At 40.5% G+C, this 24840-nt stretch overlaps 2 protein-coding genes and 1 non-coding gene across 3 annotated transcripts; 1 reads left to right on the forward strand and 2 right to left on the reverse strand.

The window, feature by feature from the left end:
* Window positions 1-357: 357 nt before the first annotated feature.
* Window positions 358-3606, forward strand: mrpl58 (mitochondrial ribosomal protein L58). The gene is made up of 6 exons (XM_062378925.1): window positions 358-547; window positions 1729-1753; window positions 1868-1927; window positions 2135-2217; window positions 3202-3371; window positions 3457-3606. Exons 1-6 carry the CDS (start codon window positions 386-388, stop codon window positions 3539-3541), a joined length of 585 nt encoding a protein of 194 aa, XP_062234909.1. The 5' UTR covers window positions 358-385; the 3' UTR covers window positions 3542-3606.
* A 4352-nt stretch (window positions 3607-7958) lies between these two features.
* trnar-ucg (transfer RNA arginine (anticodon UCG)) lies at window positions 7959-8031 on the reverse strand. Its single transcript has one exon. It is a non-coding gene; the product is annotated as a tRNA-Arg (tRNA).
* Window positions 8032-8516: 485 nt separating this feature from the next.
* On the reverse strand, window positions 8517-22860 carry LOC133931977 (cerebellar degeneration-related protein 2-like). The gene is made up of 6 exons (XM_062378953.1): window positions 22573-22860; window positions 14049-14161; window positions 13335-13483; window positions 13083-13247; window positions 12798-13005; window positions 8517-11862 (listed from the first exon to the last, which is right to left on the reverse strand). Exons 1-6 carry the CDS (start codon window positions 22649-22651, stop codon window positions 11095-11097), a joined length of 1482 nt encoding a protein of 493 aa, XP_062234937.1. The 5' UTR covers window positions 22652-22860; the 3' UTR covers window positions 8517-11094.
* Window positions 22861-24840: the final 1980 nt, after the last annotated feature.

A 24840-nucleotide genomic window follows, 5' to 3' on the forward strand; every position in this document is an offset into this window, starting at 1 on the left:
GAAACTACTGCTCAACATAAATAATTGCCTTAGAATTTTAAGAAGCCCCATAAACAATATCCTTTGATTACTATTTCATTTTTGAGGAATTGTATTTAAATAGTTATCTCTAATAGGTATATCCATCTCGTTGTCCACTACACTGAACATATATTAACACTTGAATAAAGTTTTTACTATTTTTTATCTTTTACTACATCAATATTTCATTTTAATCAGCAAAATGTAAAACATTTAAATGTTTTTACTGGGTCTCAGTGTAAGGTACTTTTGAATTGTCAAAACTTATATTTAATTTAGTTAGAAATAAATATTTGTGTTCACACTGTCAGTGTCTTTAGAGGAGAGTTGTTCATTGGCCAATGGTAAATGACGTCACACCAACATGGCGGCGCCCGGAGTGCGACAGTGTTATTTACTTCGTCGCATCGCAGGAATAAACGTGATTCCACGGCAGATCAAACCTAGCACCGTTTTAGCAGGAGACACAAACAACCCGTTACAGACGAGTGTTCGGTTTGCGAGCCGAGACTCAGAGGACACACAGGTTAGTGACATATCGCTACGTTGGTACAGCCTTCTCTCTTCTTTAGGGTTACAATATTGGTGAGTTGTAATACAAAAGCCTTTATGGAGCCATCTATGATCTGGACTGTCATAGATATAGACTAGAGCATAACATGTGTACTTTATGATACCCAGGTCTTCCAGGCCTCATTCAGGAAAAACAAATCATTTATAATATTGTGGTTACGCCGTAGTACTTTGTTTCCAATGTTCCTTGGGACACATATAATGCAGGAATCAAAACAACTGCACATTTATACCAACTGGATTTGCAATATTAGAAAACATTGATACGTGTGTGAAGATTCTCAGTCATCCAGGTACCTGGGACTCCCAGCAGTCAGACAGAACTGAAGAGGCCTCTTGGATGAGAGTGGAAATGTCTTCAATAAACTCAACTCAATTCCAGCTGACCTATTTTTTAGCGCCTGGATAAAACATTGATACACTTCAGTGTTTTAATATTATGTTCTGTGATACTCTGTCTATCAATGTCAATTTGTAATTGTAAAAAAAAATCACAAAACAGATCAGCAAATTAGAATGGGACTCAGTAGTGTTTGTCCCTCCACCAAGGCCCAACAGTCTCCTTAAATTCAATCAAGCTGCACCAACCTTACACACTCAGTGATCTTGGTTACCTAAATGTGCCAGGTTTGTTTTTTCATCAATTATGCATTATATGACAATTAGGAAAATATGTAAAATATGTTAAAAAAAAAAAGGATCCAGTTTACCTGATCCAGTTCCACCCCAAACTTTTATGGGTCCTTCTCTGTCCTGTGCCAGATCAGACAAACACACAGAACACAACACAATGACACATAAAAGCTCAACAGCTTTAACCTCTGATGACACAGGGGGTCACCTGCTATTTACGAGGCTTGAGCTGACCTAAGTTCCGTATTTTCAACAGGAAGGAAATGCTGACTGAACAAGTTTTCTTATTTGCCTTCGTATTTTCTTTTTTGTTGTTGTGATTTGCACTTCAGGGCCACCGTCTCTGACTGCTTTCCAATACAGAGCCCTGCAGAGATTGGTGTTGACTGCAATAAAATCAGATCAAATAAATTCATAAAATGTTTAATTGATTGTGTCATAGACTAAAGTACTTTATGTAAACTAGGGCAATAGATTCATTCATACGTTTTTTATTTTCAGGACACTCAAGTGCACATTCCAGTGGGTAAATACAGATCTATTTTTACCAAAACGAAGTAAGTAACTTCATTAGCAAACGAAGTAAGTAACTTCATTTGCTTTTTTTAAACAGTCTCATTATTCTCCTTCTTGCTCGTAGAGCGTCTGACAGTGTCTTACAGCAGAAGCAGTGGTCCTGGCGGTCAACATGTCAATAAAGGTTCAAACGTTTGACTTCATTATTTAAAACAATTCCTCCTCGGTAGATAATAATATCAACAGCCGAAACGACATATGACTCCTGACACTGTGCACAAGGCCTTGAATCTTGAAAGGGTTCTGTCATGACTCATGCACAGTATAATCCTTCTATGTATGTGTATGTGTATGTTTAATTTGTCCTGTGTGACGACATCTCAATCCATAGTCAGCACAAAAGCTGAGGTTCGATTCCATGTGAAAACAGCTGACTGGATCCAAGATGACGTGCGACAGAAAATCTTTGATAAGGTTTGTTTCTAAATATTGTGGCTTCAGGAAAGTTTCCAAACCATCAAGGACATCTGGGTAACCAGTGGAGTCTAATCATATCTATTTTATGATTGATTTGATGGAAAGGCCAGATCATATGTGTGCAATCTCCCTTTATTCTGACAAACAACGCTTTACACATGTGGATCCCCTACACAAATTGAACATCAAAAGTAGGTTAGCATATTATTCGACTCACAAGTAATACACTGACAGAAAGGCTTACATACAAAAACTTTAAATGTCACATACCTATCGCATTGAGTAGAACATTTGAAAGGGGAGAGGTGAAGTGGCAGACACGCTTATGAGCAAGTGGAAGTAGGGGTACAGGACGTCACCAGATGCTCCATATTGACACTGGAGGCCTTTACATGCCAGTTATAGCTATGAACAAATATTTTAAGTAACTTACAATAAAATTAAATTAAAATGCACATTGGATTCTGTACCACAAAACTGCTGTAGAACTGCATTGCTACACTTTTGTGTGTATCCTAAAAAATCACAAGAACGGGTTTTCTGTTTTGATTGGTCATAAAATATCATCCACTCTACCTCTAAGTCTTCAGTTTAAACTACTAAAACACAAACAAGTCAACGTTTTCATGTCTTTACAGAAGACGTCCATCAAACATTCACAGTGCTGGTGGGAAAATAATTGTTCCTTAGAGAACTGCCATATTCCTAAGAAATATTGCTTAGATTTCAGTAAAGACATGAACAATAGAATTGTGTGTTATTAGCTTAAGCATATTGTGTTTGTCTATACTTATGACTTAAGACTGGATGTGATTGGCTCTCTTGAGGTCATTCCACAGCATATCTATTGAGATTGGTCTGAAGTGCTGTTTAAATCGGAATAACATCTGTATTTGCTGCTGTTTGTACTGTTTTACGTTTTACGGTACATTGTGAAACCATCAAGAGCAAACATACTGGTTTTCTGCATTGTTGGCACAGAACCAAAACCGCATCAATAAGGCCGGAGAGCTGCTGGTCACCTCCGAGCTGAGCAGGAGTCAGCACAGAAACCTCTCAGACTGTGTCCAGAAGATTTCCGCCATTGTCGCCGAAGCTAGCAAGAAACCACGTGAGCCAACAGCAGAAGACGTAGCCGTTAGGGCGGCCAGGTATGACCTCTTATCAGAGATCATCGTTTCTTTTCCTGTTCAATTTGATCGTAAATATGTGTCTAATGTGAGATATGTTGTGCAGGTTAGAGAAGAGGAACAAGGAGCGACTCAAACAGAAGAAGATTCACTCAACAATCAAGCACAGCAGACGAGTGGATTTTGACTGATTGATTTAAAGCTGTTTCTACCTCCCATCATTGTTTGGTCAATAATAATATGTCAATAGAAATCATATCTCCTGTGTTTTGTCATTTATTCTGTAAAAACGACTAATGACTTTATGGAAGAAGGTAGATGACTTCACATTTCACTCATCTTTCATATATTTATATATCTGTCTTTTTCTTGTGATTATACATGAACAATAAGTGATGTTGCAGCACAAGCGATTCAATATTTAAAGGGATAGTTCATCCAAACATTAAAATTCACTCATTATCTACTCCCCACTATTCCAATGGAGGGGTATGTGAAGTGTTTGAGTCCACAACACTTTCTGGAGTCTCAGGGGTAAAGTTTGTTACAGAATCCAACACAATTCAAGTGAATGGTGAGTCCTTCAGATAATTAAGACAACAGAAAAAAAAAACATGCCTCCATACTGCTCATGCAAGTGTCTGCAAGCCCCGACATTCATTTTGGACATGAAGCGGCGTCATTTATACCAAGTTTTACGCTGATATCGAGGTTACGAGGTGCATTCAGGGACCGTCGGGAATACTAAATCCGCTAGTGTGTGGTGGGAATTTAGGCTTAAAAACGTTACGAGTTGAAATCAATGTCGGGGCTTCCCGGACACTTGAATAACACAACCCGAGCAGTATGGAGGCATGTTGTTTTTTCTTCTGTTTGTCGTTTTATTACGAATGAAGCTAGGTGACTAATGTATTCAAATGTATTGGATTCGGCGGTTCCACTTTTTACCCCCTGAAAACCCGACATTGTTTTGTGGACTTGCAAATTTCACCGACCCATCCATTGGCGTAGTGGTGAGTAAATAATGAGTGCATTTTCATTTTCTTGGTGAACTATTCCTTTAACATCAAATATCTCCAGAACCGCCAACTTCTATCCATATGCATACACAGAGTGAATGATTAATAATAATAACAATACAAATAGCAGTCTTTGTTTGAATACTCCTCTACCTGTATCCAACCAGTGCTCCTGTAACTAATACTTATGTACACATGGATAGTCGAGATGTCACTTTAGAAACGAATACAAAATCAACAACAAAGAAATCATTTTAACACGTGTAGCTTTGAACTAAGGGGCCCTGTCGTCCGTTCTCTTCTTTAAATGAGGTCTTATTAAATTGGTCGCATATTTACTCCATTCTCCCGAGCTCCATAAACTTCTCCAGTTCCAGTCAGGAAGAGAAATTCCACATCTCCGTCGTATATACAGTAAACCTCCGCCCAGTGCTCTATCTTAGGGACCTCTATCTTCAGCCACTTTCTGGTAATAGTTAAATGTTACTTGCTATCAGCATGAACCTAAATATGTATTTGTCGCCCAAGTTATAAATTCTATCATACGTTGTCAAATCCGTGAAAACGAAAAAACACTTAGCAGAGGATGGTTTCGATCCATCGACCTCTGGGTTATGGGCCCAGCACGCTTCCGCTGCGCCACTCTGCTACATACCGCTCTGTGAGATCACGATAATATATATACTTCAAACATACGCGTTCTAACTCATGGTGCGTGTCAATTCCTTTTATTCACTGTTACTACTTTAACCGAGTACCTCTTCTCTAAAACTGAAATGTATGGTACATTAGCAAAATCACGATCAAAACACGTGTTACGTCAATGTATGTTGTCGTATGTAGAAAGGTACAAGGTCAGAGTTAATGCTGAGAATGGACCATTTAGATAAAAACCAAAAATTACTAAACAAACACAGTAACAGTAAAATACTTACAATATAATTTGAAAACCTTATCTACAGTGTATGGTAGTAACAGATGTCAAATAAATATATTAGGCGCCACCTGGTGGTGAAATAACACAGTGTGTCAGTTTTGTTAGGAATTTCACATGACACGCTAGAGACACTTTCGTTTCTTTCTTCTATTCTCTCTCTCTCTCTCTCAGGACCATACATAACTAACCCTCTGATCTTGAACTAGTTCATTTTAAGTGTGAACTGGCTCAACGCTGCAAACAGCTACTGGACTATGGAGGACCATACATGACTTAAGTAAAAATAAATAAATAAATGTATAAATAAATACAGAAATAAATGAATAAATAAAAAAGGAAATAAATAAATGTGTTAATACCAAGAGAAATGTGAAAACACAGAGTGTCTCTGGCAGGGCCGGTCTTTCCTACAGGCGACATAGGCGGTTGCCTAGGGCGCCATTCAGAGGGAGGCGCCAAAAACTGCGCAGAGCAAAAAATAAAATAAAATAAAATATTTTTTTTTTTTGCTAGGCAGAGTTTTAGGCGCCCCCTTCTCTATGTGGTATGGCCAAAAATATTGTATTTAATTAGTTTCATTAGAGAAATCAGTAAATGACAGCAGCACTCAGGTGGAACGTTTGGCACGGGAGCAGTTTCACCCCGTACTGTCAGGTGCAGTCTGGATGAGGAAGTGAAGGCTCCGTGTCGTTCCTGCTGCTGCTTCCATCCTGTATTCTACAGGTTAGTAGTTGGTGAGAGTCACCTACGTTAGCTCCTAAAGCCTTGCTTGATCACCACGGGTGTCATTGAGACGTGTTGACTGATAAAACTTAGAAACTCCGCTGGGCAGTGAGGAGAGACACTCGCGCACTAGGTGGGCGGGGCTACATTCGCCTGTATAGGTGTTTATTTTACCTGCACGTCGTCTTGCAGGCGGGTCGCGATAGTATATTGTTTACTTTACAGTGTGTAGTTCAGCTCCGACACACACAGACTCTGTAATTCATGTATTGTTATTTTGCCTTATAAAGACCAGTTATAAGCCAATGTTCAATAGGTCTATATTGTAAATGTTTATATGTCTTTATGAGTGATGATGTATATTAAGATGTTTGGAGGAAAGAGACACCATAATAATTGAATGTATGTTTTATGCACTTAAAAATGCAGTTACACTGCAAGAAATGCTTATACTTGAAATTGTGTTTAATTTGAATAAGATGCAGTCTGGATGTGGAACTGAATGCTCCGTGTCGTTACTGCTGCTGCATTCATGCTGTATTCTACAGATATACTTTGTTGCTGTGGTATCAATTTTGGGACCCATAACATATATCTCCAACCAATACTTTGACATTAAAAAAATGAATCTAACATTAGGGTAAAATTAGGCAAAAATTGAGGTACGAACCTCCTTGGTGTTGCCAGAACATGCTAGCACATTGAGGCTTATGGTTAGAGTGTGTGTGTCCAAGCAACTTCGACAAAGAAAGAAATCATTTTATAATAAGTTTTCGTGTGGGGGGCGCCAGGAGTGAAGCTTGCCTAGAGCGCCAAATGTGCTAGGGCCGGCCCTGGTCTCTGGTCACATCTGCTCAGAGATCAGCGGCTTCATGATCAGAGCAGAGGCTGCAGGTGGTTTGTACCGAGCTGGAGTTTCTGTTTCCTCCTCCTCTCGGCTCGCTCCTTGTGCTCAGTAGAATACGAGACGTGACGCTCACAGTCAGGACTACAGACACCTAAATCATCCCAATAAATAATAACCTTAACTAACCCTCTGAACTTGAATTTGTTCATTTTAAGTGTGAACTGGCTCAACGCTGCAGAGAGCTAATGGACACCAGTCAGCATTGAGAGGCAGACGTCGGGCTGGATCATTACACTCTTGTGACCAATCCTGCATGAGACTGCGGTTAGGCCCGCCTTGCTCATTAGCATAAGGACACTGCAAATGAAAAGGAAATGTATCATGGAATAAATAAATGTGCAAATATATTTAAGACATTTATTTTGACATTTCTCTTGGTATTAACAGATTTATTTATTTATTTCTGTATTTATTTCCTTTTTTATTCATTCATTTATTTATTTCTGTATTTAGTTATACATTTATTAATTTATTTATTTTTACTTAAATCATGTATGGTCCTCCATAGGTATTAACATATTTATTAATTTTATTTCTGTATTTATTTATTCATTTCCTTTTTTATTTATTTATTTAGACATTTATTTAGACATTTATTTAGACATTTATTTATTTATTTTTACTTAAATCATGTATGGTCCTCCATATCTCTCTCTCCATCTCTCTCAAATTCAAAAAGCTTTATTGGCATGGCGAACAGACGTTTACATTGCTGATGCAAGTGCAAAAGCAAGATACATAGAAGAAGTCGGACTGTGCTGTTAGAAATATTTACATATAGGTAAAAGATTTCTTAAAATAGAATAGAAAACGTGTGCTTTGAACGATTTATCCAACAAGTGTTACATAATTTTTTTTGCATGTCAGTTATTTACAGCAATCAGGTACATTTTCTGACCAAACCCTACAACTCTTCAAAAAGAAATGCTCGTTATGAAGCATTAAATCACCAAATAATAATTTATTATATAAATTAAGTAGTAACAGAAGAAAAATGTATAAAGCTGATATGATGCAAAACGCGACCACGAAGGGACTCGAACCCTCAATCTTCTGATCCGAAGTCAGACGCCTTATCCATTAGGCCACGCGGTCGGATCGCATTTTTCGTCAGTATACTGTTTATATTCCTATAAAAGGTTTACTTTGTATAATAAGCATTTCAACCTCTAAAAAGTGCCCCTTTTTTTCCCCTCACACACTTGTCCCTCGATAGTTGTCAGGACACTCCTTGACACACTGTACAACTACCAGCGGAGAAAGCCGAATCGCCGGTTTATTGGCGCGGAGAAATCCACTTCCTGTGTGACCAGCCATGCACCTGCTCGCTCGAGAATTGACGCTTCTCGGCGCTTCCTCCTCCGGCGTGTCCCTAGAGTTAATCCCTCATCCTAACTGTCACAACTAAATGCCTAACCCCTAACCAAATCTAACCATAGTTCTCATGAAAAAACACAAACACACGCGCGCACACACACACACACACACACATAGAATTGATAAAGTAAGTTGCTGCACCGCACCCACTTGTTTTTCATTTCTCCACTCAGTGTAGACACAGTGAATGCAATACGACAGGGTGCATTATATCAATGCTTTATTAAAAGTGGGTTCAATAATGACATGACCAGAGTAATCGTTGATAACAATATCTTGTCAACTAATAATTCACAGGTAAGTAAAGCAAGTGAAACAGGTTTTATTTGGACAGTATGTTAGTGACATTCACATATAGGCACTGAAAAAGTAAAAAAAAAAAACATTCACGCAATAAAATAAATACACAGGCACAATTTCGTATCGATACTAAATATGTAAGAGATGAGGCCTAAAAACTGTTGAGACGTTATGCTACAGCAACCTCGAGAGCCAGGCTCTAGCTTGTCTACGCTAACACATGTTCCACCCTCGTCCCCAACTTGCATCATCCTAACAGACATGAGCATTGACCTCAAATGCACTTTGTACACCATATCCAGAGGAATTACATTTCAGCAAATGTAAATTAACCGTGACTTCATCAGGACGTAACAGACTTGTTTCTTCAGTACCAGGTTTCAGAATATACTCCATGCTTTTCAAAACACACATGTAGGGCCTCTTCTGGTGTCCGGTGGAAAGGATTCAAGCTTCGTTTCATTTTGAATTTGACAGAAGGATCAGATATAAAATATTGGCTGTGGTGACATTCATCATAACAAAGGCTTATACATACTGCAGGACGTTACTTAGAAAAAAAGGCATAGGTATTGTATACTGTGAAAAAAGGTGCAATATATTTGCAGGATAGTTTTATAGTTTGGTAAGACTGCTAGGTGAAAACAACAATATGCAGCAATTGTTGTAGGTTAGTTTTATAGTTTGGTAAGACTGCTAGGTGAAAACAACAATATGCTTCCATTGCCCATGGCAACTTTACTCTAAGACAGCAGCTTTTTAGCATTTAGTGGAAGCATCACTCCTTGCAGCTTATACTGTAGATATTGCAATGTACAGTTAATAAACAGCAATGCTTCTTAAATTTCAATGGGCAGGTTTATTTAGGCTAATTCAGACCTACTGCAGTTCCTACAAGAGAGCTGAAGTGTAAACAGTAGAGGGACATATATAATTTCGAAAAGCGAACAAAATTTCCAGTCTGCCTTTTCTGAAGCTTTACACTTAGCAACCTCGTTTTACAGGTGATCTCAAATGCTGTCTTTGAGGTAAAGGATAACGCACCCAAGTGTTGGCTCAGCAACATAGTTAGATAAATGCTTATTTGCTTTCTCGCCGACAGTTTGAGGTGTCTGAGGAAAGATTGATACCACTTAATGTATGTATGCTAAACATGACGCCACAGCCAGTAACCGGTCAGCGTAGCATCATAGAGACATGTATATAAAGGTTGACAATGCGTCTCCTCTTCCTCCGACTATCCAGAAGCCAAAATATCCCGGACATGAAGGCTGCCATCTTGTGCATTTACAGCAACAGTCGGCACATAAGCCGTAAGAGGATGGAGTATCGGTAGCAAGGTCCCGCCAATAAATGTGTTCGACCAATCGTGAGTTAACCCCCGCTTTCACGCTTTTTGCTATGCTATGAAAATCTGCTACTAGCTGTAGCCAGGCATGACAGTGGCTTTGATCTTATCATTAAACTCCTTCAAATACTTCTCAAAATGTCATTCTACTCCACAAAAGGCACAGACACACACACACACACATACACACACAACATATTGATGCATCATTTGCATCAATGTATGAGAGGGTCAATCTTTATCTTTCTTAATGCAATCACACAAATTTTAGTCCACTATAATAACAAATCTACCAGATAAATTGAATGTTTATTTTAGATTTCCACTCATCCCGATGTAATTTTCTTGTTTAGCCTTAGCGTTCATGCAGTTGTGAGCATCACAGGTATGTTGCTGTTATTGTGATATGTTGTGTAGTATTTGCCTTAACGGTATTAAGGCAGGGAAGCCAGGATATATGAAGTAGAAACACTGAATCAAATGATATGAAGGGGTTGATCTATAGTCCTTAACAGATTCATTCATGTTTTATATGCTGCATTTTACTAAATTCTGCAGGGGCTAAAATTGATTACATGCAAATCAGATACTTGTGTATGCTGGAAGGTTTCAATTCTGGATTAAAGCCATGCAGTCTAGTTTGACCTCAGGTAAAGGCTACATCCTTCTTATTCAAACCAAAAACGATCTTTGTCGACGATCTTTGCATTCTACACTGGTTACCGAGGCTTCTGCCAGTTGTTTTCTAACGGAAGTTCATGTGACAGAGCCTGATGAATTAGTCAAAACTAAGTCATGACCAAAAAGACCCAATCAGCAAGCAGTTGTAAATATCAGTGTCACTTTTTTCCAAACATATGCATTTCTTCCCGTCCAGACTAAAACACAGCTCCAGAGTTTTCAAACTAAATCCAGTCAAGCAGCGTTTCCAAACTCCAGAGTAGTGTTGACGCCAGGCGTATCTGTGAGAGGCTTGAAGCGTTAAAAAAACAAAAACATATTAGTGTGGTTTTAGCAAAAGTGAACTAGACTTAAATTGAGCAGTTTCCGCGATAGCGCCATCTACAAGAATGTTTACACTAAACCTATTCTCAGACACAGACCCATTCTCTAATCAACCAATCGGTGAACCGCTAGTGTTTACTAGATTTGCCAGATTTGCCAGATTTGCTAGATTTAACAGCTTTGGTAGCTTTGATGTCCATCTTGGTCTTCTGGATACGAGAGAAGATCTCCTTAAAAAGGGCCTTGTACTCTGGTGTGTTTTGTCCCAGTCGTTTATCCACCGCATCCACCTGCTTGCTGATGCTCTCGATGGCTTCAGGGGTGGATGGCGACTGGGTAGGGCTTGGCGGTGGTACCGGGATGGGGCCCATAGCACAGTCTTTCATGGATGGGTCTCGGGAGACTGGTCGGGAAGTCTGAACCTCGACGTTACACAGGCTCTCCTCGTGGCGACGACACTTCCCTAACAGCTCCTCGTATTTCTCCAGTAAGGCGTGGTACTGCTCGTCCACCTCCCTGAGGATGGACATCCCTCTCTTCCTCACGCTGTTGGCGTGCAGGGCGTAGCTGCCTCTCCTGCGGCCGGACGCATCGAGGGCCACGATGGCGTTGAGCGCTGTGTCGCTGCAGCTTTTCCTCACAGGGTTGGACTCAGGTAATGCTGCACCCCCGACACCTCCTCCACCTTCTGTCTCCTCCCTCACCCCTCCCCCCATCTCCGCGACCTCCACCTCCAGGAAGGTGTCAGTCTCCGGCGTGCTGTTGAGGACAGTCTGGGTGAGATTCACGCCGTCATCCTCACCGCCCAGCAAGAAGGTTCGAGCACGACGTAGCTGCTGCAGCTCCTGTAGCTCCACCTCCAGCTCTCGTACCCTCGTGTGGCAGCCCTCAGCGTCCTGGGAGCAAAGACACACACAATTTACCTTGAGACGAACAGGTTCTCCTGACAGAGAAGCTACCGTGGCCAAAAACAAAGAAAAAGGTAATGCATCATGTGTAAAGTAAAAAAGTCAAGATGTAAACCTATAAAACTACAAAATTGACTGGTTGTTAACTATGAGGGATCAATTTGACGTTGCAAAAAACCATTTGATCCGTTATCCATTTTAATGCTGAATTGCAAAGTGTAATATTGTATAAGCAAATTAACGTGTTGAATGAACACCAATCCAATACTGTGCTATAGATCAGGAGAAGCAGCGTCTAACCATTATTTTCATTACTGATAAATTACTAATAAATGATTTAGTCAATACGTCAGGATTTAGTACCATGAAATAAATAAGAGATGCTTTTTTGAGGCATATCAAACCCACTGTTACATAACTAACATCTATTATCCTTTCAGTATGCACTGTTATCCACATTATATTCTACAATTGTACAGCAGTCAGGCAACAAAGACAACACACGAGTGCTCTAAAAGGAAATCAAATATCTGTATAGTATTCTGCTCTCAAAGTATTAAAATCAAATTTAATGAAAGTTGTGGTTTTTCTAGATTCATTGAATCAACTTTTGTGGGCCATGCAGTTACAGCCCCTCACCAATAGGGGATGCTGCAGCCTCATCAGCAACCCTATTTGTTGTGTCCTTGTCTATGGGTCAATAATTAGAGAACTTAGACAGTTTATAGACATACGATGTATATATATATATATCATCCATAAAAATGAATTCATTGGAAAAATGGGAATATCTTGTATTAGCAAAGTGATGGTGTCCACCCAATCAGTGTCATTGTGTGAAGCTGTGGAAGCTGATGTTTGGAGCTGATGTCTGTTCTGGCTAGGTTTTGTTTTCAAAACAGATATCATGTATGATTCTTCACCTGCACTCGCATCTGCAGCCGCGAATACTCAGAAAGCAGGAGGTTGCACTCCCTCTCCACGCCCTCTCTCCGCCCCCTCTCAGTGCGCACCGCCGCACGCAGGGCCGACACCGCCTCCCTCAGGTGCTGGTTCTCCTCTTCAAACGGTGGACGCTTGGCCTCCACGGTAAAGCTTTCAGCCCTGCCCACTACAAACTCATCCTCATACCTGGAAACATGACACAAATATATATCAGGCTTGTTTTCTTAAAGATAACTGTTTTATAAACTGCGGGAGACAAGAACCTGGGTGCTGTGCAGAGCTCCCTCAGGCAGGGGAACGAGTGGATGGTCTTGCGTCGCTCCCTCTTCTCCCTCCTGACACGGAGCTGCTCCATGGAGCGTAGCTGCTCCACCTGCCCAGAAAGGGACTCCACCTGGTTCTGCAGAGTATCAATAGTCCCTGTTAATCTGGCCCAGGAGGAAGAGGAAACATTTAGGAAGTGGGAACAAGGAGAATGAGACAGAAGAGACAGGAAATCCCATGGTTCCTCTCACCTCTCGATCTTCTGCTGCGAGGTCTTGCTGTCTGTCACAAGAGTGAGGTTGGTGTGTTCAAGCTCTCGGGCCGTCCCGTCCAGCTGCTCGTACACTTTGGCGTGCTGCTCATTCATGTCCCGCAGAACATCCAGCTGCTTCGATAGGTACTGTAGTACAAACACACACACAGGTTTTGTGAATACAACTGCAGGCAGTACATGCAACACACAAATCTACAGAGTTACAACATTTTTAGTGGAAGAACAGCCAGGAGGGAACAAGAGCTTTCTCTGGATGTTATTGGAATTTGGTTGAGCTCCTTTTATTATTATTTATGTATTCTTTTTAAGTACATATAATTAGTTTTTTTTTCATCTACTGGAAGACCCTAAAAAGCTAATAAATGGACCTACAGATTTGAGCTGAGGCCAGTTACCGTTTCTAAGATTCAAGGGATTTAAAATCTTTTAAAAGTTTGCATGGTTGTCTTGTCCTTCCCTAGTAGATGTCGTTATATTTCTTAGACTATGAAGATTTATGGAAAATGACCCTTTTCAGTAAAGCTTCCAACCGTCTTCCAAAATGTAACTATGGCCACAAGGGGTCTCTCAATCAAGACAATAACAAAAGACCTAATTTGAGGACGTCATAAAGGAGCGGGGGATCATGGGAACTGTTGAAAATCTACAAGGAAAAGCTGCTTTCTGCTTCGACAGGACTCGTCATTCATACCTCAATCTCCTGCACTTGCTCTTCATTCGTGATGTACATCAGCTGCAAGGAGTCCTCCAGTTCCTTGTTCCTCTCCAGGAGAGTCTTTCCCAGCTCTGCCGCCAAGTGGAGGTCTGGAAACGGGAGAGAAATAGAGAGCAAGATGAAGAAACCAGCCCAATCTGATGGGCCCGCGAATAAATGATGATTTGTCTAGAGTTTGTATTTTCAAAAGAGTGTTTGCTCAAAGCTATAGAGCCAACAGTAAACATGGAGTGAATTAAAGGTGCGCCTTACTGAATTATGAATTGAAGACGGATGTTGGAATTATAATTGCACTGCTGTGTTGTGGTCCGGTTATGAGCCTTGATTTAGATAAGTCCTAGATACTAAACCGGTCACAGGTGTAAGAAGAACAACTAAAGAAGAAAGTTGTAGATGTTGAAGATGGATACAAAGTGTGAAAGGAGAGGACGGACGGATGGGGGGGGATGAAGACCAGAGGCAGCAATATGAATATGTAATCCTCTTTCCCTTTTCACAAATGTGAAAAAGGAAATGGTTTCAGAGGACAGGAAAAGAGGGAGAAGCTAATCTCACAGACGCCAGCCGTAAAATGTAGATGACTTGCTGTCAGGATTAATAGAGCACGTTGCTCTATTCTAAGCCACGGTATAACAGGGTCTGGAACAGAATTATTAAAGGGTCCGTCTCAGTCTGCACTGGTCTGTTCAATAATAGAGCTGAGGGAGCTGAAAGACAGACAGCGATCCTCCCTGCAGCACGTCTCCCTGCAGTTGACTGAATATGAAGGTCAGAGTCTGGTGCCAACATAAAATTTTGACATTAACTTGGCAAATAGCGGACTAACTGTACTTTACCAAAACCACTCACTAGTACTTACCTTCAACATATGTCTATCCCCAGGAGCTTATAGTATTTTTTATATTCAATTTTTGTGTCCTATTTCTATAATTTGTTTATATTTATACCACAAATACACCTCAGCAAATTCGGTGTATATGTAAACCTGCTTGGAAATAAAAAACAATCCTGATTTTGAGAGACACTTAGGAATAGACTGAGATTCAACGTACATCCACTGTGTTCAATAAATGTCAGTGACAGTGAATTTTTTTGTCACGTCATGTTCGAAATCAACCTTTTTGTTGCGCCACAATTTTTCACCCCCTGCAAATCCACCTCTGAAATAAAGACGTCATCTGTCTGTATTCTAACTGTGCTCTGACTCAGCAGTATTGACACAGCGAAATGTGGTTTTGTGACCTCACAAAAAGAAAACGAGGAACAAGAGCGAGCAGCCGATGAAGTCATCCGCTCGTACAACCCTTGCTCTGTCTTAAAGATTAATAGTGAACACTAGGACAGACGCCAGGTCTTCATCAGCTTCCAGCCACTCCTGACCTGCATCACTGCAACATTTACCTCCATTTAACATTTAAACTTGCTCCTCTGGGCTGTGCAGAGGGTTTCAGATAAACCAAACTAGTACCAATTGACAAAGAGACAAAGCTACCGACATGCTGGTTAACGTAGTGGAGCATTTAGCCACTAAAGCACCAGATATTGAAAGTCTAAGCTGTAGATTAGATAGACACCTTTGCTAACAAACTCACTATATCAACTTCTTAAAGCAACACTATGCAACTCTTACTGAGCAACAGCGCCCTCTACGCCCTCTGTGTCCAAGCGTTGAAGTGGATTTCATGTAAAGATAAAACAAAGTCTATCAATGTGTTGACAGGAGCACTGACTGTGTCGTCCCACTCACTGAAATGAAACGAGACTGAACTGTGTGATTTACCCAGGATCCCCGGCTTCCTGGACCTGCTGGGCCTGATTCTGACAATTTAATCTGTGACTAAAATGACATAGAGCAAGGACAAAAATTAGGGTGAGTAGTGGGAATGAAAGTGGCACCATTTACTATATTCCAAGTCAGTGAACCATCAGAGTTATTTTGAAAATGCTGTTTTAATGTTAAAAAAACATGGGAAAAGAGGAAAAAGTGAATAGTTATATATCAGAGTTATTTTGAAGATGCTGTTTTAATGTAAATAAAACTCATGGGAAAAGAGGAAAAAGTGAATAGTTTAGGGAAAACTACCTGCAAGGTCTGTCCTCGCCTCCCTCAATTAGACTAATGAGCAGCAGGTTCAACAGCTCCATATGGACTAATTCCCCCTCCCTCTGTAGGGATGGAATAATGAATTCCTGCGGGGCCAAGCTCAGGTGCCACTGAATGGATCCTGACTGGTCGCTGGAGCGAGTCCAGACAGCCTTCATTCTGTTAGGACAAGTTCAATGGACAGGCTCTGCCGGAATACTGTGCAGCTCAAAGCGTGGAACTAGCATCACTCATGCTGCCCAGGTAACCTTGTCAGTATAACCATGAAGGAATTAAAGGCGACATAAATATAAAAAGCACTCTTTCTGGATTTTCAGATCATTCTAAATTATTTTCTTCTCATGCATCTCATCTTTAGTATATTTGTCATGAGATAAACTGTAGCCTCTCACTATAGCTTGAAACATCACATGTTGTGTAGTGTTTGGTGCCAATGGCCGTTCAGTGAGACATAAGCAATTGAAAGTAGTTGTTGAAAACTCATTTAATTTGACGAACAAACAATAAATCTAAATATCTTGTTTAGATTTGGTTCATCCAGCTGACCTGAGCATTCCCTTTGTGAATCAACTAAGAATTTATACCTCTGCCAAGGAGGTTATATTTTCACCCCTGTCCACTGGTTTGTAAGCAAGCCGACACAAAAACAACCAAACAGATTTCCATGAAACTTAGTGGAAGGATGTGGTATCGGTCAGCGAGGATTCCATTACATTTTGGTACAGATCCAGATAAAGGGCCAGAACCAGGATTTCTTTCACCGCTTTTGTTAACATTGCAAGATTGTTTGGCATTTTTGTTTTTTTCTCAGGGAAGAATTCATGGATTTTGCTGAAGAACAGTGAGGTATATTTGGAGGAGGGTATATATATGACTGTGTACATTCAGATTCAGATCAGGGGGACAACCAGAAATACATTTTCACTTTCTTTAACATTGCAAGACATCTCACTTACATTTTAACCACGTTCTTAGGGTAAAATCAATGGATGTAGATGGAAAAAAATTGGCAAATTGGACACATAACAATAATCATGTGCTATTTGGTGCAGTTTAATTGAATTTAAGGGGACTGTCAAGCCTTGGTGGAAGTGTGCACTCTACTGATTATACCATTCTATCTTTTCTTTTTTATTAAGAGGATACCCTTCAAATCCCATCCAGACTTGGGCTAGCCTGAAACCGCCAAGAAAACAAGAGCAGTTAATGTTCAAATTCAGATGTGGACTTCTCTTTAGCTGCCTGAGTGAACGCTGCACAATCAAAAGCAACAGGGAGAGAAGAATACCAGAAGGAAGGGGGGAGGAGCGAGCAAGAGAAGGATGAAAACAGACTGAGAGTGAGAGAGGGGAGGAGGGCCAATCGATACAGCACGCTGCACAAGCAAACTACTTAGCAAGTCAATACTTGCCACACACAAATATCTGTCTGCTCCATACTGACCTGTCTATGCAGTGAAATTAGCCTCAAAATGTGTATTATTGCATGTTGAAAAATCTAATGTCTACAAGTATTTGTGACATTTCATTTTTCTATATATTTACAGATTGATAAATATGTGTGCACATACATATATTAGCATGTGATGGTATCTACAGTTGGAGCTAACTGACTGAACATCTTTGGTTTACAGACCTGTATTTGAACACGGCATTGGCTACATTGATAATCTGGAAGGATGATCTTTATAATCCTGATCAGTGGACAATATCAACTACTCATTGAACAGTGTGGACTATCTATAATTACTGATCAATATGTCTGCAGACTCCTGGCTTGTATTACTGACTGCTTCGAGCCATTAACTCTTTCTTTAATGCTGTTTTATTCCCTCTAGGTTTAATGTGTTAATTGGTTTGATCCATTAACTGTATACAGAGATGGACAATGTGTCTCCACTTCCTCCCACTATCCACAAAGGAAGCCAAACATTTTTTGTGCATTTGGACCCAGCTACCCTTTTCAGCTAAATAAACTGACATTGCACGATCTGCTAACATGGAGGGTTTATGGCCTTAACTGCAGCCAGCAAATAGGGGGCAATGAAGAGGCTATTGCTTCACTTTTGAGAAGCAATCATGTCTTCTATCTTTATATATAATCTACAATGGTATGATCTTTTCAGTTAGTTAGGTTGCTGGTTAATTGGTAGCTTTTTTGGTTTTGGTCAGTAGCTATGGTTCACAAAAAAGACAATTTGTGACCAAATTATTCAGTGGCTGAATAGATAAATAAATATGAATGTAGATGAAGGCCAGATGTCCCAGTTCTCCACAAGCACTTAAACACAACATTCATTTCCTGTGCAGCTGGAGACACAAAAACAATCACATCAGTGAAGTTGTGACTAAGACTCCGTTGATAGAATATGAATATCCTATTTACAATGTTAACATTTTTTTATTTGTTTTACATGTGTTCTAATGGCTTGGTATCAGTGTGTGGAACATGAATTGAAACACAAATGCATTTTTCATTACTATATAACATCATACACATTTGTGACCATTTTGAGTTTAATTTGTCTCCATAGACGCGAGGCTTGACGCACACGATGAAAGCAGTGAGGCCACAACGCAGACGTAAACACTTCATGAATGACGAATACATTTCCTGCATGAACCAGAAGAGCAGCTGCAACCAGCTGGGAGAGGATTTGCACGCTAAGAGAGCTGCACACAGTGAAAACAAGGCGAGTTTAGCTTTTAATGACCGTTTACGATTGAATTTTGTAAGAATTCCAGGGTATATGATCGTACATAGACAGGCATATTATACTGTAACCGGTAATGTCTTCCACAGATAGAGCTGTATTGGAAAGGTGCACATCACCCTTGAGATTCATTGGAATGTGGAAAACAAGGCGTCTTCTCCTCCCCTTTTCCTGTGTTGGAGACCAGACTTCCAAATAGAAACGAGATACAGTGGCCAGAAATGAATTATCTACTGCTATATAGATGAGGTAGGCTCTTTTATTATAAACTGCCCCTAATTCACTGTATGATTTACTCCTATGCAGCAATATTTTATGGTCCATGACTCTGTCCTTGGGTGTCGTGAGCATTTGTTAAGCTGCAACAGGACCATTCCAAGAATGGAGGAAGCCTCTTGTCGGACGCAAGTGGAACCAGCAAGCCTCCAGTCTGAGCTGGTCGAGCCACGTAGTGCATTCATTGCTCTTTCATCAGCCAGCGGAAGCTCCAGCTAACACACAATAGGCCCAAACAAGGAGGCATCCTAATATCATGCCTGCACTTGCTCTTGGTTCCAGTGTTTGAAATGTGAGCTGCTTAATTTAGCTATTCATGCGTGGATAATTTAAGTTTTATTTAATTAAAAAATCTTTGATAATTTGTGGCCTAAGGTAATGCAATCAAATATACCAAAATGAAGTCAAGATTTGTAAGTTGCATCTTATATTGTTGTTTTCTGTGGCCAAAAAATGATTTGTCTTTGGATCAGATCTAACCTTTTTATCAATTTCTCTGAAGGTCTGAAAACGTTCACGATAGGAAGAGTTAGTAATAACTATGTCGATAACTATGGACTGAGTCAGCATGTGATGGAACCAACACACTACAAAGGGGACACACTTCATAAGACATATAACATTTATAAGGCTGTGGTGACTGGTGTCGCCCTATCTGAACATTTCTGTGTTTATTTCAGTGCACTATATCAATACACACATTCAAAAAAAAGGCAATAGCAAAACAAAACATCAGTAGTAGCAGTATTTCAGTCCTAGTATTATTGGATCTCAGTGTTACATTCTACTAAAACGTTATACTGGACAGACTGGAAAACTGGGTAAGTGATTCTGGCACAGCACTTGACTGGTTTGAATGCTACTTGAAGGATGGGATTAGTACTGTGACTCTAACCTGTGTGTTTACAGGTCTCTGTATCGATCAGACAGCAGCTGACCAGGATAGTGGTCAGATCTTTACACTGGCTTCCTTCCTGCCTTTTAAAAACTGATTTCAAAATACTGCAGTATCTTTATAGAGGACTGAATGGTTTAGGGGGAAACACTTTATGAACTATCCAGACTACTATACAGACATGCTCCACATTTAAGGAACTAAATCTTTTTTTTTTTCCCCATCTTGGTTTATCTCATGTTGCTTTTGTCTAGATGTCCTTCGCAAAGCACTTGAATCCCATTGTTGATGAAGTGCTTGCTGTTGAAATGCTGAGTCCTGCATCACAACAAGGTGCATTAAGGTGTCGTCTCTCTCTGAAGGGCATGTGGCTTCCTGAAATGTCACACCACTGAAGATGAGCTCGGGCGGTCAGCACTCTGACGAGGTCCGACATCCTCTCTGCTCCATCAAACACACAGCTCTGGATGGGAAGACACTGCTCATCTCTAGACCAGCCATTTTGACTTTCCATTTCAGCCCTGCTCACCTCTCCCCTTCACCATCTCCTAAAGTAAAGACGACTAAAGAAGATCTATCTTTACCCCCAGGTGCACTGACGTGGGTGCACAGGAAGGAAGATGTCTGACAAATCCGCGGCATCATGGCTGTAGACATGATTGTGCGCGCATGTGTCTTTCTAGTCAAGTAAAATATCTGCATCAGCACCATGCCACCTCAGCCAAGGGAAATGTACCATTAGAGTAACTTGGCAGGAGCAAGTGAATGGGAGATGAAGAGACCGGAAATTAAGTAAGTGAGGCAGAGGACAGAAATGAGTCCTTGGGTGTCTTTGAACACTGATGAGTCATTTGTTGAGAAAGTAAAATTGCTCCTGAGATCGATCATAAATTCATGACAAAATCATATTAACTGACTGGATTTAAGCTGGATTTAAGACTGCAAGTCATGAACAGCAAAATATTGTATATGGTGGTTTAAATTTCCACAATGAGTCCGGTGATAATCTGGCCAGTGGATATATTTGGATATTTAAGTCAATGTGACCTCATCCAAAATATTTTCCTATGTGACTGGTTACCAGTAGTTTCCTTAACATGTATATGGAAATCGGCTGATACCAAGTCCATCTGGCATAAGCGAAATGTGACACTAAGGCATTTTGCATCAATGATTAGATAAATATGGAAAAAGTTTTTAAGGATATTCTTTTCCAAACTGTGAATAACAAAGTTGAATGTGGACAGTCACTTGTACAGCTACTGCAGATTTTACATCCAGTATAATGCGACCATGCAGAGCCGGAAGCCTTCATGGAACGATACAGGTCAATTAACTGACTCCGAATTAAATTTATAAGACAAAGACTCCACAATGAAAGCGTCCTGCTGTAAGGTTTTTCCTGTGCAAAAATTAATTATTAAAGCAGATCCATTAAAAAAAATCACTCGATTAATCAACTGATCCTCAGACAGAAAAGGATTTTGATGGTTGGTTTCCAGGCAAAAGCATTTGATGGCTCCAGCTTCCTAAGTGTGTTCATATAGACTATAAAAATGGGGCAGGGCAATAAAACAACAGCAATAATTATTGCACTATAATTTTAATTAATAGCAAAGGGTTAAATTTAAACAATAAACTGCTTATGCATTGTTAAGGCACAGTGAGCAGATAAATATAACCCATAATTGATATACATCAGGTTTGTAAAATGTTATGCTGTTAATCATTCATCAGGGGCAAAAATCTGTCTTTAATTTTTAAAGAAATAATAACTTGACATTTATCGTGATAATTATTGACATCGACTGATATCAAAATTGTTGTCATAATGACCTTTTTGGCCAAATATACTCAATCATCCATCCATTGCATTCAGATGATTCAATACTACACATACTTTTTAGTTCAGTTCTCATTTGCTTGATGCCAAAATTAAGGTAAGTGCCCTTGGAATAATCGATACACTCTGATGACGTGCACACAATCCCTGTCCCTGTATAATTCAATTATAGAAGATTCACATTGAATACAAGGGACCTCAGATTTTACAACAACCCAAAGACGCATCTTGAAGAGTGAAATAAAGCAGACCGAATTTGATGACGTTTTAATCAACTAATCGATTCATTGAATAATATTTGCATCACAGCAAAACACTATATTTCACTTTTTAAAAACATGATCCATAGACTGCAGCCGTGGTTCAGAGCCTGATAACACCAGGATGCGCCTGGTGCTGTCTTTGCAATGCAAGGCCCAGCTTGGCGTGCTGTCAATGCATTGTTGTCAAACAAGCGTCTTCTGCACGGAGGAAACTACCACATCAATGTTGGAGTGATCTCAGTGGAACCGAGGAGAGACTCGCACCGGACGGGTCGCTCTCCTCTCCCCCCGGGACAGAGGGCCTTTGTTGGGTGCAGGGCCAGCTGACCGGCCGGCGCGTGCAGCTGACACCGAGTGGATGCTGCGGATCGCATGCAGGGGGATAGGATGTTGTGTCTGGTCTTACCCTGCTCCAGGTCCTGCTGGTCGTACCACGGCTCTTCCTCTTCGGTCACAAATTCCTCCATCCTCCACACGCTTAGCATGGGTGACCCCCTTCGTCCAGAACCGGAGTGGGTGGGAGGGACCCGGAGAATCGAGCCTGTGCGTGTCCGAACAATGGAGCTCTCCGGCGGCCAGGCTTCTCCAGGAGGCAGCGGACGCTCCTTGAAGCTGGAGCTGCGCGCAGGCTCTTTTTCGCTGGTGTGTCGCGTCTCTACGTGTTTCCTCTTTCCTGCCTCCTCTCCTCCGCGTTTCCTCGGTCACTCCCACTCGTCATCCCCCCATCTCCGCCCGGCACCGGCCCATCCCGCTGCTCAGAGCCGCAGGCGAGGATCCTCGGACGTGGCAGCGCTGTCGCAAAAACCACAGCTTGTCCCTGTTATCAGCTGCTCGCCCATGACGCGTTCAAGTGCTGCTCGTAAGCCTCAACGTTGCACCTCAGTTTTCAACCCCAACAATTTGGTTTAATTGAATCTCAGTGCTGCATCCGACCTCCACAACTGTGTGGAACATTCTGTCACAGCACTTAACTGGTTTGAATCTCACATGAATTATCTCCTGCATTTGTCGACATCTGAGTGGACAAAATGAAATGTGGAGTTCCCCAAGGCTCCATCCTGGGACATCTCCTGTTCAACATCTTCACTTTCCCACTAGCTCAGTTCTTAAAAAAATAACTAAACTTTCCCTAGTCTCTCACTGTTTCCTACGTCAATCAAAAGAGTGATCTAATGTCAACCCGTGCTCAATTCAGTAAGGAGCGCATTTAAGTCACTTCGTGAGTAATTATAGCTCCATTGTTTTAAACAAAGACACACTTCATTGAACGTATTTTGAAAATGTCTTATTCAGGCAAATTGTTTATTAGTTGTTTATAAATGTATTATATAAATTATTATAAGTTCCTACAAATTGTCTCATGTATTATTGGTATTGTTCGTAAGTGACTTTTTTGTCAAGATATAGGCACTTTAGGAGCCAATCAGATATAGTTCTTTTGATTGGCTCACATGCAAGGACAACCTTAAGCGGTTAATTAAGATTTTGACTGACCAGTTACAAAGAAGCATTGAAACAAACATTTTCAGACAGCATCTACACGTAGCATTTGCTCATGGGCTACATTAGATGTGGATGATGGCGCTCCACAGATGCCTATAAAATGTATAGATAATTGCATAGAGGCTAATCAATTTGAGTAAATGTTTAATCCCTAATAAGGTTAAAGTGTATCTAAATGAACTGTTGTTAGGATACGTTAATGTAGCACACTGATAAAGCTGCCTGGGCGGTCTAGTGGAAAGACAGCTCAAACACTGACTCCCAACTTGGCAACATCCAGTCAAACTAAATCACTTAACCAAAAATAAACAAATAAGACCGGACCACATCTTTCCAATCTTCAAACAATTATTTTATGATCAAAATTACAAACAAAAAGTGCATACAGTGCATATATATATATAAATAAAGTTGGCGTAGAAAACCCATAGATTGTATATAAAAGATGGACGGCACATATACTTGAAGCCAAAAATGTCCTGGTTACAAGCCCTGACATTTTGTGCAATCAATGCCAGAGTCTGCACTGTAGTGATCAGGGGCTGGAGCTGATATATCGAGGTCCTGTCAATACACGCACTCAATTTGAGGGGGGTTTTCACAAAATTGCCATTGCTGTGGACTAAAGTAATCAGATATTCTTGCAGGCTCTCTTTCAGCTGTAGCAAAGCCCCTGCATCCTGGGAAGGAAGCCAGTGACGGATTACACACTTGGTGTAGCTATAGACTGTATATATGTGTGTAAATGTCAAGATGGGTCAGCACTAGTAACTTTTACTGGTTTGCCCATCAAGAGTTTATTTCACATAGTGGATAAAAGGACTACAAGACGGGGACTCAAAACCTAGCTGAAACACAAGTGGGAAAATCTGTGGCAACTAAAAGAACAGAGATACGATTCTGGCCACGCTCTCCTACAAGCAGTGTTATATGGTATTCACACCACTAGATGGCAAGCTGGTGTTTTATATTTGTACATGCTTGTACCATCTTTAAATACGACTCAGAGCATAATTATATGAATGGATAGAACATACAACCGCTCATATAAATATCATATTTTCTGCTGTGTTTCGAAGGTTAACAGATAATTTCAAATAATTATAAAATTAACAATACAACAATACAACAATTACCCAGTTCAACCTTTGTTTGACACACAGACTCCCCA

Source organism: Platichthys flesus, chromosome 20 (assembly GCF_949316205.1).
Source record: "Platichthys flesus chromosome 20, fPlaFle2.1, whole genome shotgun sequence".
Taxonomy (NCBI): Eukaryota; Metazoa; Chordata; class Actinopteri; order Pleuronectiformes; family Pleuronectidae; genus Platichthys; species Platichthys flesus.